Source organism: Gobio gobio (genome assembly GCF_949357685.1).
Source record: "Gobio gobio genome assembly, chromosome: 9".
NCBI lineage: Eukaryota > Metazoa > Chordata > Actinopteri > Cypriniformes > Gobionidae > Gobio > Gobio gobio.
The window spans coordinates 35,183,498-35,197,684 of NC_137115.1; the positions used below are offsets into that span (position 1 = coordinate 35,183,498).

General features: G+C 37.9%; 1 protein-coding gene across 2 annotated transcripts in view; it reads right to left on the minus strand.

The window, feature by feature from the left end:
- Positions 1 to 10,692: 10,692 nt before the first annotated feature.
- grm3 (glutamate receptor, metabotropic 3) overlaps positions 10,693 to 14,187 on the minus strand; it is a gene marked incomplete at both ends in the record, with an annotated part of 41,627 nt that continues 38,132 nt past the window's right edge. For both annotated transcript variants that reach the window (XM_079825485.1, XM_079825484.1), the window contains one exon: positions 10,693 to 10,769. In XM_079825485.1, coding sequence (XP_079681611.1) covers positions 10,693 to 10,769 — 77 coding nt within the window. The remainder of the gene's footprint in view (positions 10,770 to 14,187) is intronic.

The following is a 14,187-nucleotide window of genomic DNA, read 5'->3' on the forward strand; positions in this document are numbered from 1 at the left end:
TTTGTCTTATATCACGATACGAATAATTTTACTTCACGATAACGATATATACATTATATTGCCAAATGTTTTGGGACATCTGCCTTTACATGCACATGAACTTTAATGACATCCCATTCTTAATACGTATGGTTTAATATGGAGTTGGCCCACCCTTTGCAGCTCTAACAGCTTCAACGCTTCTGGGAAGGCTTTCCACAAGGTTTAGGACTGTGTTTACGGGAATTTTTGACCATTTTTCTACAAGCACATTTGTGAGGTCAGGCACAGATGTTAGATGAGAAGGCCTGGCTCTAACTCATCCCAAAGGTGTTCTATCGGGTTGAGGTCAAGACTCTGTGCAGGCCAGTCAAGTTCCTCCACACCAAACTCGCTCATCCATGTTTTTATGGATCTTGCTTTGTGCACTGGTGCCCAGTCATGTTGGAACAGGAAGGGGCCATTCCAAACTGTTCCCACAAAGTTGGGAGCATGAAATTGTCCAAAATGTTATGGTGTGCTGAAGCATTAAGAGTTCCTTTCCCCCCTCCACCAAACTTTACACTTGGCACAATGCCGTCAGGCAAGTATCGTTCTCCTGGCAACCGCCAAACCCAGACTCGTCCATCAGATTGCCAGATAGAGAAGTGATTCGTCACTCCAGAGAACACGTCTCCACTGCTCTAGAGTCCAGTGGCGGCGTGCTTTACACCACTTCATATGACACTTTGCATTGCACTTGGTGATGTAAGGCTTGAATGCAGCTGCTCAGTTATGGAAACCCATTCCATGAAGCTCTCTACACACTGTTCTTGAGCTAATCTGAAGGCCACACAAAGTTTGGAGGTCTGTAACTATTGACTCTCTAGAAAGTTGGCGACTTATGTGCACTGTGCGCCTCAGCATGCGCTGACCCCGCTCTGTGATTTTACGTGGCCTACCACTTTGTAGCTGAGTTGCTTTTGTTCCCAATTGCTTGCACTTTGTTATAATACCACTAAAAGTTGACCATGGAATATTTAGTAGGGAGGACATTTCATGAATGCTTTGACTTATTGCACAGGTGGTAACCTATCACAGTACCACGCTTGAATTCACTGAGCTCCTGAGAGCGACCTATTCTTTCACAAATGTTTGTAGAAGCAGTCTGCATGCCTATGTGCTTGATTTTATACTAGCCTAAAAAAACTCAAGCTAACTGAAGACAAATAAACAGTGATGAAGAAAGAGCAAAGAAAACAAACTAATAGAACATAATTGAAATGGACATACCTGAAAAACTTCAAGCACTAGAAATAAATAAAATGTATAAATTAATCAAATATATATATAAAAAACAATGCATAGTCTTTACTGTTTAAATTAAATATCCATTTATTCTTATTAAAATTACAAAAGTGATCCAGTCAAGAGCAGTGAGAGATTTTCTCTCCTTTTTTATTGTTGTTTGATTAGCATTAATAGGACGTGACGCCACCACTGGTCAGAGTGACTGCATTTATGCACCCTGAGTGGCAGCATTGGTTTTCAGCGTGAATGCCATGAAAAACACACAAAACACATCTAAAACGGGAAAGAGCTTTATATTGACGAAACAAATAGATTTGACAAAAAATCGGAGGTATATTTTTACAGACTGCCAATGCAAATGAATAGCTGCAATTCACAGAAACAACTGGACTCATACCCTATATATTGTATTATTATATATTGTATTGACAACTCATCAATTAAATGTTTACCATCTCATTTTTTTGCATAATTGCATATTTTTGAATAAACAGACAAAAACTATAGGGCTGGATATGCAACTATATATAGGCCTAACATTGATATAAGTCAGTGGTTCTCAAACTTTTTATACCAAATACCACCTCAGAAAATATGTGGCTCTCTAAGTACCACCATAATGACCAACATTAAAATACAGTAGCGTAGTAGGTCTAACTATCCAGCTACAGCTCTGCACAGTTCAAAAACGAGGCAGTTTATTCCTAATAGGAATATTATTGTTGTCAGCCAATATAACATTGTTAAAAAAACATTAACACTGCACTGCGCTTACAGGTAAATAAAATAAGTGAATAATGATTCAATTAAAATGTGTTGTAAAGTTAAATTTAAACTGTACTGTACTTAAATGTAAAAAAAATAAAACTTTACTCAAAGATTAAATTAAAATGTATTGTGTTTTAACATTAATATATTTAGTGATTCCTCTGCGTACCACTAGAGGCAGCCTGAGTACCACTAGTGGTACTCGTACCACACTTTGAGAACCACTGAGTGATCATCTGGATTTAGACATATCTATATTGTATTTATATAAAGCGTTCACAGGCAAATTTGCTTTATGTATCTCCCAGGCTCATATAAATGCCAAGAAACATGATTCCTGGTTGCATGTCAATATCCATGGATCACTGGATCTTTGGTAGGTTCTAAGGAACACTATGGAGTCCAACCTTTAGTTTAAATTGTCAATAGTTTGGTTTACTCACGTTTTCATGCAGCAGGCTGTTTTGCCACTCAGTCCCTGATGAGGGGGCGTGTTCCAGTGGGAAAGTGACGTCAATAGCCTACATACCCTCTATAATGACAGCAACTAAATGTGGATGCTGTCACCTTAATACCAACTGCACTGATCCATTATACTTGGGTTGTTCTTTCTCAATTTCTCCGTTTTTTTTCTCAACTATTCATGTTCACTTAAGACATAAATGACAGTTTACTTGCAAATATATGTTACTTTTGACACATGTGTATGTCGTTCAAGCCCAATTAGGAGGCAAAAAGCACTCAGTTCAGTTCTCACGCGCTCTATGAGCAGCGGCTTCATGTCGCGCGTCTCTCAGACAGCACTGAGAAACAGTCTCCCAGAGAGCGCATATACTGAAATGAGTTGTCTTTGGCTGCTAATTGCGTTTCAACGGTTTTAAATCACCTGTTTTTAAACTGCAGTGCTTAAAAACGAATGCAGATAATACGCTTTTGTGAACGTGCAGCACAGCAACGTCACGTGAGGTAACTAGACACCACTGCTTGACACATTTCTACCGGTATATTGCCCACCCACATTGCCGCCTTGTTTGATTGATTTAATTTGTATTTTTTTTTGCCATTTTAAATGTTTCTTCTAATCAAATGTTGTAATATTGTGAATTTGTTTGCCTTTCATTTATGTATTATTTTGGAAATTAATGACAAACACAGCAAGGAGAATGAAAAAGCGGATGAAAAGGACGATGACAACAACAAAAATAAAGTCCACAAGACTTTTTTCTTTTCAAACAAATCTTGTAATATTGTGAGTCGGGTTGCTTTTGGGTGATTCATTATTTTAAAAATAAATGAAAAATACAGCAAGGCAGTTGATAAAAGGCAAGGAAAACAACAAAAAAGTGGTACATACTGCATATGCTTTGTGCAATATTTTCATCATCTTCTAGTCAGCTGCATATGATGATCAGTCATCAAGTTGTTATACACAAAATCTTAATTTCTCATGGCAACTTTGGCCTTTTATATCCAATTTAAATTTAATGGACTGGAATACCTTTTAATGAATTGATTTTGTTTGTTTTTAAATGTGCTCAATAATATGACAAGCAAGATTCTGTGTTCCACAGAAAAAAAATAACAGCGTACAGGTTTATATCATCATGACAGAGAGAAGACGATCACAGAATTGTCATTTTTGGGTGAACTATCGCTTAAAGTAATGCTGCAGCGGTGCAGCAAACGCTTTGTACGTTCCTCATTAGTTCTCTCACTATATCCGAATGTCATCTCACTTTCTTTTATTCTGACTCTCACTCATTCCTGTGATTCCTCGTCTCCCAGGGCTTCAGAAATATTGTGTTGTAGGTGGAAGAGTTTGTATCTAACCTGGAAAAGTGCAGCGGTTCTGATATCTCCCATAAAAGCCTCGAGTCTGTGCCACAGCCATTAGAATTCCACTGAGGACAGAAGAAGGGTGATGTGTACAATTCACCAAAAAAACTCCCTCACTATCTCTATCCCTCAGCCATCACTTTACCTCCAGTTCTCATGCTCTCATTCATGCCGTTCTCTCTCTCTCTCTCTCTCTCTCTCTCTCTCTTTCTCTCACCTGTCCTCTCTCTCCTCAGGCGAACTTATGTGGCTGATAAAAGGAAGGGTTTTCAAAGGCTTCAGCACTTCAGCACTTCCGATGTATTATTCTGGCCAGAAAATCCCTGGCAAAAATTGCATTCCATTTTCCCTGCTCATAATCTCTTCTGCTTCACCCTCTTTAGAAAGCCAGAAGCCAGCTGATTGGATGTCAGCAGAATAATTTAGTAGAAGAGAGAACACACAGGGAAGTTTCTTTTTTTTTTTTATCGGCGAGGAAATGCTCATCTTTGTGAGACATCTGAATCCATCACAGTCACTGACACAGAAAGCATTGAGAAGGTATGTCAGTGTATGTCTGAAGTGGAGATTTACTGTTATCCCACAACCCCGAAATGAGGAAGAAAAAAGACAATTCATCATTTAGTTGGTTTATTGTGATGTCATAATGTCCTTTTTTATTGCACACTGCACCGTGGGTACTGTTCTATTGCTTTGTGTTCAAACTGAAAAAAAGTTCAGTGCCTTCCCGAAGTACATGTTTCACACATTTATACCTCTTTTACAGATTTGAAGGAGAGTTTTTAGTGAGAAAAACCTTTACACACAACTTTGAAATCACCCCGAATTGTTCTTGATACATCCAATGAACATGCCGTTTCAGAAAAAAAGTATATGGGGTTGACAAATGTACCGTATTTACTAACAGATGTGACTCTAAATTAGCCTGTACGTACAACGGAAAACAAAATCAATCCCATTCTCAAACTCGCAGGCCTTATTTGGATTATGTAAGTATTTAGATTTAGTATTTATTCTAAAATATTTTTGGCAACTACTGCTGCTTTTAGATATTGAGTCTAATATCAAGTCTCTCCCCCAGCCCAATTTCCTCCTCTGCCCAGACACTTAAAGGGATAGTTCACCCAAAAATGAATATTGTCATCATGTTCTCATCCTCGTATGACTTTCTAATCTGCAAAACACAAAATAAGCTAATTTGAAGAATGTTGCAGGGTGTTTTAAAACAATCTTGTTTCACAGAAGAAAGAAAAGTCATACAGATTTGGAAAGATTTGGTCAGAATTTTCATTTTTGGCTGAACTATCCTTTTAACAGGCATTTTGTCTCGCATTCTGATCACATGCTACACTCTTCGCTAGTTACTGAGTCTGACTATAATTCTGCTCACACATCAACCGAACTTGCTCTTAAAATTCAGATGTGACTCCTGTAAGTGTAAAGTACCGTATTGTTCCGAATATAAGACAAGTTTTTTTCTTATACATCTGGAAAAAACTGGTGCGTCTTATATTCATGGTCTAGACTTTTACATGTCAATAATACGCACGCAACAATAGGACGCCAAATATGCGTAAAACAAATGTGCAAAAGAAAACAAAAGAAAAATGGTGTGTCAGAGTGTAATGTTAGAGGATAGTGAGCGCAAAAAGAAGCAAACAATCTAAGAGCCGTGTGAATGTCATGTTTGCCTGCCCCACTGACAGATCCAAACTCCCCCTGTATGTGATTTTAAAACGTAAGACAGTACCCAGATTTCAAGGATTTCACTTCCACTGTTAATGAAATTTTGGTAGGCTACATGGTTATTATCACTATGAAATGGATAGCCTAAGGCCCCGATCAGACAGAACGAGTTTTTTGCAGTGAGAGGCACTTTTTAAAAAAAAATTTATATTGGCAGTGAGCATTTTGCGTGCTGTTTATGCACTGTTTAGTGCCTCGCGTTTTAGCCGCCTGCTGCTCCTCGTGTTTTTGTAGGAGTGCTCGGAGCGCCTTGGGGTATAATTTATATTATTATAAATAAAAATAAAGTAATTGGATAATTAAATGTATAATTAAATAGTAGGCTAATGAAGTACTCAATTTAAACTATTTGCGAACATTTTATTTTAAAATGTGTACAAATTCACTCTTAAGGTCTTTTCACACTGGACGCAATTTTGACGCGCGAATAATTCGCGCAATGGTTTTATTTTTTGATCAGCTGTTAGTGTAATGAGTGCTTCCACACCGAACGCGAATGTGCTGCGGCGAAAAAACGATGTTTATTTTTTCCGTTTCAATGTCGATTTTTTTTAACACTCACAGCGACAGAAAAGGCTTAAACCAATCACATACAAGGAAACAAAGGTCACGTAATGTCCAGTTGATGTCATTAGCTATTCAATCAACATTAACCTTTGCCAGGTATCACATTTCTCATGAGATTACAGCTGCAGCTGTGTTTGCCCACTGTAGGCTACAGACAACGATAACATAACCTTTTGAGTTAAGTGAACATATTTCCATCAAGTACGACTGTGGCACTTAAATCTTTACATTGTGACTCAACTGGAAACATAGCTGGAAACAGCTGCTCTGGATCAATTGGTTCCTGAAGTGTGCGTTTGTCTTGTCAGATGCGCTGCTACTGTCTCTGGAGGAGCTCCTCAAGTTGTCCCACGGACATTTGAAAGTATGTGCGGAACCGGCCATGATAAAGTTTTAGCTCCTGTACAAGATTAGCATACTCCCCTTCAGACGCTCTGTTCTTTAAGACTGGGTGCACCCAAAACCTTCTTTTCGGTCTTTTAAATAAAATGAAAAGCTCGTCTTCACTGAATGATGAAGTGTCCGTGTTTTCTCAGCTGTCGCCGCAAATGTTTTGGAATGTTGGAGCTCTGAAGCGTCACAGACTTCGCAAACTCGCGTCGCGGCTGATGTGAATGGTTTTGACGCGAACTATTCGCACACAAAATATTCATTTTCCCGCTTCGCTTTTTTGTCTTCGTCTTATAATCAGGGTTGTCTTATATTCGGAACAATACGGTAGCCTAACCTGATTTCACCAAGTGCAACATTACAATCAACCAGTCAGATTTGAGGGCACAAGTTTACAGTCAAGTTTAGGCTTACAGTAAGTGTTTGTTGCTTCTACATCAGTGTTATTCACGTATCATTTAACTCTGCTTTTAGGGATATCTTATGGGTAGGATATGGTGAGGACTAAATTTTCGGACAGGAATGTTGTTCCAGGATCAACAAAATATGTTGAACCAGGAACGCGTCTAAAATCAGGACGTGCCACTTTGGTTATAGTTTGTCTCTTTCTTTCACAACCAAACTGTTTATGAACCTCAGCGATTTTAGCTCTCCAAACAGGACTGGCAACCGTATTCTGCCGTGGTGTGTGAAGATTTATGTCAAACACGAACATTTCTATGAAAGTTTTCTTAAATTTTTTCCATGCAGTGACACGTTTAGACACAGCTGGCTGATTCTGCAGTAAGACCCTCGATCCCCACTCTGACTTGAATGAAATTGCTGCAGTGGGTGAGGGAGGCTCGCTCTCGATTTGTGTTTCTGCGCAGACTGCAGTCTCGCCTCCCTCCTAAACCGTTTCTAAGCCACTCAGATGAAACCGCCACATTTGACTTTTTCTTCTTCTCTCAAATACATTCTTAAAGAGACTAAGGCTGGAATGAGGACCCCTAGCAACTTAACGTGTGGAAAGAGGATGTGTGCAGATTTTGGGATGGTGTTGCCTCGCCACAAAAGCACAGAGTTGCTGAGTATCGTGCTGGAGTTTATGGGGCAGCAAACTGCTTTAAAAACATAACCCCATGATGTTTTTCTCCCTACATTCTCTTACTACTTAACTTTCTTTGTTTCAAATACAGACTGTATCTGCTGTCCTCATGTTGACCTTTGTTTTGAAGAACCATTTCAAGTATTGTGAGAATTTATACTGTAGATCTCGCCAGTGACCACCACCACAGTACTGGTTTCCAGGGTGTCACTATGCAGTTGCTATGGTGTTGTAGATGTTTTTTTTTACATGTTACTATGGCATTTCTACGGTGCTGTGGGTGGTTTTCCGGGTGTTGCTATGCAGTTGCTAAGGTGTTCTGAGTGGTATTTAGCATGTTACTTACTATGCAGGTTCTAGGGTGTTCTGGGTGGTTTTAAGAATGTCATTGTGCTAGGGTATTATAGGTGGTTTCCAGGGTGTTGCTATGCAGCTGTTATGGTGTTCTAAGTAGTTTTTAGCATGTTACTTACTATGCATGTTCTAAGGTGTTCTGTGTGGTTTTTAGAATGTCTAGGGTATTGCTATGGTGTTGTAGGTGGTTTCCAGGGTGTTGCTATGCAGTTGTTAAGGTGTTCTAAGTGTTACTTACTATGCAGGTTCTATGGTGTTCTGGGTGTTTTTTCTTATGTTACTGTGCAGTTGCTTGGGTGTTCTTAGTGGTTTTTAACATTACTCTGCAGTTGCTAGGATGTTTTGATCAGTTTCCAGGGCATTGCTATGCAGTCTCTAAGGTGATCTGAGCATTGTTTACCATGTTACTAGGGTATTAAGGCTTTGTTTCCAAGGCTTTGCTATCTGGTTATCTATTCTGATCCATAGATATGGCTATTATTCTTACTTCAATGTGAGTCCAATTGATGTTTACAAGATTTATTCATTTGCCAGGCACAAATTGTTGATTTTACTTACATAACGGCATTAACTTAGGATTAGAGGTTTGTTGAAAATCATAACCCTACTTTTCAGCAGTACTAATTAGTGGGTGCAAAGGGGGGAAAAAAGTAAGGAAGCATATAATATGGGCTTGGCTGCATTTTGATTGTATGTGTGTGTATAGTTGTACTACATCTCTTGTGCTTCTGTAAGCAAATCTGTCTCCATAGGAAGACTAAATCTGTCTTCTGTTATCTGATTTTATCGCTCCTGCTGTGCATGTTCACCTCCTGGTACTGTTAACTGACACACAAATGATTTCCTTTGCTGCCATGCTGATGAATTATGAATGTTGAGAGCTTTAGCATTTCTAGGTTACTGTTACATGTTTGTTTACTATATCACTTTATGACGGGCCAAGAATGGATGATCCTTATATTACATGATACAGTTTGACACTTGCATTAGGTAACGTGATATTGTACAGAATCCCTTGAGGCCAAGCGATGGCCGCGAGCTAAAAACAAACTTTTAACATTTTAGCTCTCCATAAATCGTCAGCTTGTCGAAGAACCCGAGCGTCCCTCTTTCTTCCAAACGAACCAACAGAAAAACATAGAAATGTATAAAACTTCTGAAATGTAAAAAAAGATGTCTGTAAAAAAAATGGCCCGGTCCCCTCCCGCCAAAAGGCTCTGAGGAACCTCTCGTATTAAAACGATAGGACAAATGATAAGGCACAACAAGCCGATATCGAACAACAGAATACAATATACATTCACTGCATCACAAAGCATTTCCCACGTCAGAAACGCAACTGATTAACCATTTTTCCACTGAAATGGTGCCAGTGCCGGAGTTGGGGTACACAAAAATATAAAGCAGCACAACTGTGTTCAGTATTGATAATAATAGGAAATACTTCTTGAGCAGCAAATCATCATATTAGAATGATTTCTGAAGGATCACGTGACTCTGAAGACTAGAGTAATGAAGTTGAAAATTCCGTCACAAGAATAAATTACATTTAAAACAGTACTTTTAAATTATAATAATTTCACAATATTGCTGTTTTTACTGTATTTTGATCAAATAAATGCAGCCGAAAGAGACATATAAATATTTATAATGTATATTGCAAATATGTTTATTTTCATATATATACTGTATAAATATTTGCAGTAGTTTTTGTAGTTTAAAATTTTTTTTGGAGAGGACATTAACCTGTTGTTTGCCCTCTGACAGTACTGTTTCTTGGTTTGTAAGGGGTAGATGTGGACCCGTTTTTTTTGCTTCTCCGTCAAATCAACTTTTATCCAGTAGAAAACTGCAGGGCGGCAACAACACCATGATGGTGGAAAAGAGGTATGTTTCAACTTTGTAAGATTCACAGTACCTCACATGCTCATCTTCCAGACTTTCCATCCCTGAAGGCTACTCGTCAGAGGCAGTGTAAACATATATAACGTCTCGAAACACCGCATATCTGTGCTGCAACATAAACATGCATCACAGCCATTAACATAATGCTTATGAGATGCAGTTAATGTAATATGTTTTCAGATGTCATGACAGTTTACTAAAATGGTGTTGTAGCCTCTGGTATCAAGCCACTGCCTGTAATGAGACGACGTGAAGTTTGAGGCGCGAGCGCTCGCTCACTCGATGGTTTTCCTGCTCTGGACCTCATGACCAGCGTAGACTCTAATACTGTCGACGTGTGCTGTTAAAACCATCGGTTAAGATTCTGTACAAAATGTACAACATAGAAATACATACAGTTTAGATTATTACAATGAGGCCTACAAAAGAAAACGACCACAAATTGTGTCCAGTATTGCAGGCAGAGCCATTTCTGTCAGTCTCTACTTTGGCCCAAGTTTTACATCATCACATCATGGCCGTTTACAACATACATAATAAAGCTATCAAAACAACAGTTTCCAAAATCTCTCTATAAAGGATTTTTTTGTTCTTTTGTTTCTCTACAACAATGTCAGTTAATATTTACAACGAGCCCTAAAAATAATTTAATAATAATCATAATCACACTTTCTACACATTGTAAGCAGACCTAGTTCTTGGACAGAGCACAATGTGTGCTGATTGGCTAACAGTCGCTAAGGAGCAGGAGTCTGGAGGAGGGGGCGGGGTCACAGAGAGGAAGTGGTGGAGTCAACAATCTCTCTTCCGTTGCACACCGTCGGAACATACTGGGCGGTCACCGAAGCTTAAGAAAGAAAGAAAGAGCGAAAGGAGGATTAGATCAATGCAAAGAAGGGATGGAAAAGCGGCGGCACATAATATGAAGTCATTTTATATCATGGTAAAAGCATACAGTACTGGCTAAAAGTGATGTCCGGAGGGGATATTTGTTGTTTATGGCCCTACAAGTTCGATTAAACCATCAAAATATGAGGGAAGAACAAAACACTGAACTTAGTTAAGGTATTTATCAATCAAAATTATTTGGTAAACTACAGCTACAGGTTTTATTTTGCACACATTGACTACATCATAATTAGTTAATAATATTTTGTTTGGTCATAATTTCTTTCTATGATAGCCTGGCCGAAATATAACAAATAAAACAATTGTCTCCAAGCATAACTTTGCAATATACTTACAAAATCTTTATTTTATAGTATTTGAATAAAGGGTGAAGATGTCTATTTTCCTAAGCTGGACATCACTTTTGGCAGCTGCTGTATAAAATAGCATAATGTAGTTATATTAGCAAGAAATTCAATCATGATTGAAATGATATACTATGTAACCATGGCCATGGACCCCAAGGATATCCCTGTGTGCCCCCCTCTGGACCGAGGGAGACAGAATTGATAATAGCGTGTAACGCTTGCTGCTTCTGCTACTAATTACTTTTAGAGGGAAAAGCTGCCCATAACTGCTGGTCTAGGATCTGATTTCTTAGTAATAATAGCATATTATTAGTGAAAAAGAGTTCCAGAGCGTAATCTGTATTTGCGTTCGTCAAATGATTAAATTTCCAACGTGTTTTCGCTTCGGTGAGTAATGTAGCCAATCACAGACATGTTTGTTAATTTCTTGAACGCAATGGCCAATCACAGGTGTTGAATTTAGAATCCACTCACCGCTCGAGTTTTTGTCAGTGCTGAGTTCTCCACGCACGCATATCCTTTCTAACGAAATGTAGACATTATGTAAATAAGAGATTCATTGTGTAGTCAGCTTCACTGATTAATATAACGAAACTTTGTGAAATCACGTTCATTGAATGAGTGACAGCTTTTAGTGGTTATGAAGGGAGCACTCTTTGCGCGCTGTCTAGGCAATATAAAAAAAATAGGCCTATACTATTCAGAATTTGAATAAAACTGAAAAGAAAAAGAAAAAGCGGCCACATGCACGCTTCAATACATAGCCACATATCCGCATATAAATGCGGGATTCAATCTCGAAATTGTGATGACTGACGGTGATTAATATTGACGTATTTACAGGTGCATCTCAATAAATTAGAATGTCGTGGAAAAGTTCATTTATTTCAGTAATTCAACTTAAAAGGTGAAACTAATATATTATATAGACACATTGCATGCAAAGTTAGATATTTCAAGCCTTTATTTGTTATAATTTTGATGATTATGGCTTACAGCTTACGAAACCCCCAAAATCTAAATCTCAGAAAATTTGAATATTACATTAAATCAATAAAAAAAAGGATTTTAAATACAGAAATGTTGGCCCTCTGAAAAGTATAATCATGCACATGTACTCAGTATTGGTTTGGGCCCCTTTTGCATGAATTCACCCTTCACCGTAAGTTTGATTGACAGGCGATCTGACCAATCACATCGCCGAATCTGCCGTTTTGTTAGTAGATTAACGTTGGTGGACTTGAACTGATGTGTGTACTGACATCTTTCCGCAGTTGAAACAACATTTCTTTTAGTGTTCATTCATGTTTATTTCATGATTATCAATGAACTAGAAGGAAGAGATAATCGGTTCACGAGCAGCTTTAACTGAGGCGCTACAGCGATCACTACACATTAAAGAGCCCCAAAACTGTATTTATTGTTTAAATTTCTTTAAAAAAATGACAATTTCAAAGTTGAGCCTTTGTTTCATATCAAAAGTAACTAGCTCTGTCCTGTCGGCGTGTTGTCAGTGTCCTCTTTGCTCCGCAATGTATTTTCTCTACGTGAGAACGTGTGTGGTGTGAGAGCACCATGGCTTGTCGGACATAGCAACAGTAACTAAAGGGGGCGAGTCTTTGTGAATGATAAATTACTGCCTCAATGCGGCGTGGCATGGATGCTATCAGCCTGTGGCACTGCTGAGGTGTTATGGAAGACCAGGATGCTTCTATAACGGCCTTCAGCTATCCTGCATTGTGTGGTCTCATGTCTCTCATCTTTCTCTTGGCAATGCCCCATAGATTCTCTATGGCAGGGGTGTCCAAAGTCCGGCCCGCGGGCCAAATGCGGCCCGGGGATGAATTTCAAACGGCCCGCAGCGCGTCTATTAAAATGTATTATATGTGGCCCGCCACGGATCATTTACAAATCATGCAGTTTCACAATGTACTAGACTTTAGGCCAGGGAAACAGCGCCCAAAGCGGAACGAAACAGCGCTGCTTGTGCTCTGCGCAACTCGCGAGCTCTGACTCTGAACAAATGTGTTTACCTGTTGAGAGTCTCGATCACGCGACCACTAAACAGCCAATGAGAAGTGTTCGAGTTCGGTGCAGAGGTCTCCGGTACGAGCTGCGAATCTCTCTGTGATTTGATTTAATTTAAATCCAGTTCAACAGCGCTGACTTAATGAACAACACTAACATGCAAATCAGCTGAGCCGATTCAAAATATTTTTCAAACAACAATTCGCATTTCGAATTTATCATGGATTTACTGTGGTAACACTACCTGTAACCATGGTAATTTGTCAGAAATGTAGGTTAATATCTAATTTGATTAAATTTGTAATGTAGACATGTATTAAATGAGTAATAAAGACAAAATTGCAGACAATTTTTTTGTCATAAACTTGCAGTTTTGTGCATTTGTATTTATATGTCTATAGACTAAATACCATTCTATATATATATATATATATATATATATATATATATATATATATATATATATATATATATATATATATATATATATATATATATATATATATATATATGTGTGTGTGTGTATATATATATATATATATATATATATATATATGTATATGTGTGTGTGTGTGTGTATATGTATTACTGTGTGTGTATATATATATATATATATATATATATATATATATATATATATATATATATATATGTATATGTGTGTGTGTGTGTGTATATGTATTACTTTTTGCCTTGTGTGCACTGCAAAAAATGCTGTCATTTAGTATTTTTGTCTTGTTTCTAGTCTAAATATATCTAAACATTCTTAAATCAAGATGTTACGAGATAAGTTAAATGACATTAGATATTTTTTCTTGTTTTCTGGAAAATAAAATTAAATTGAAGTGAGTTTTTGTTTTAAACAAGCAAATATATCTGCCAATGCATGGGGTAAGAAAAATTATGTTTCTGTTTGGAATCTTTAAGGAAGATTTTGGAAGATTATTTTTCTAATCGATTGGCAGATAATTTAGTTTGTTT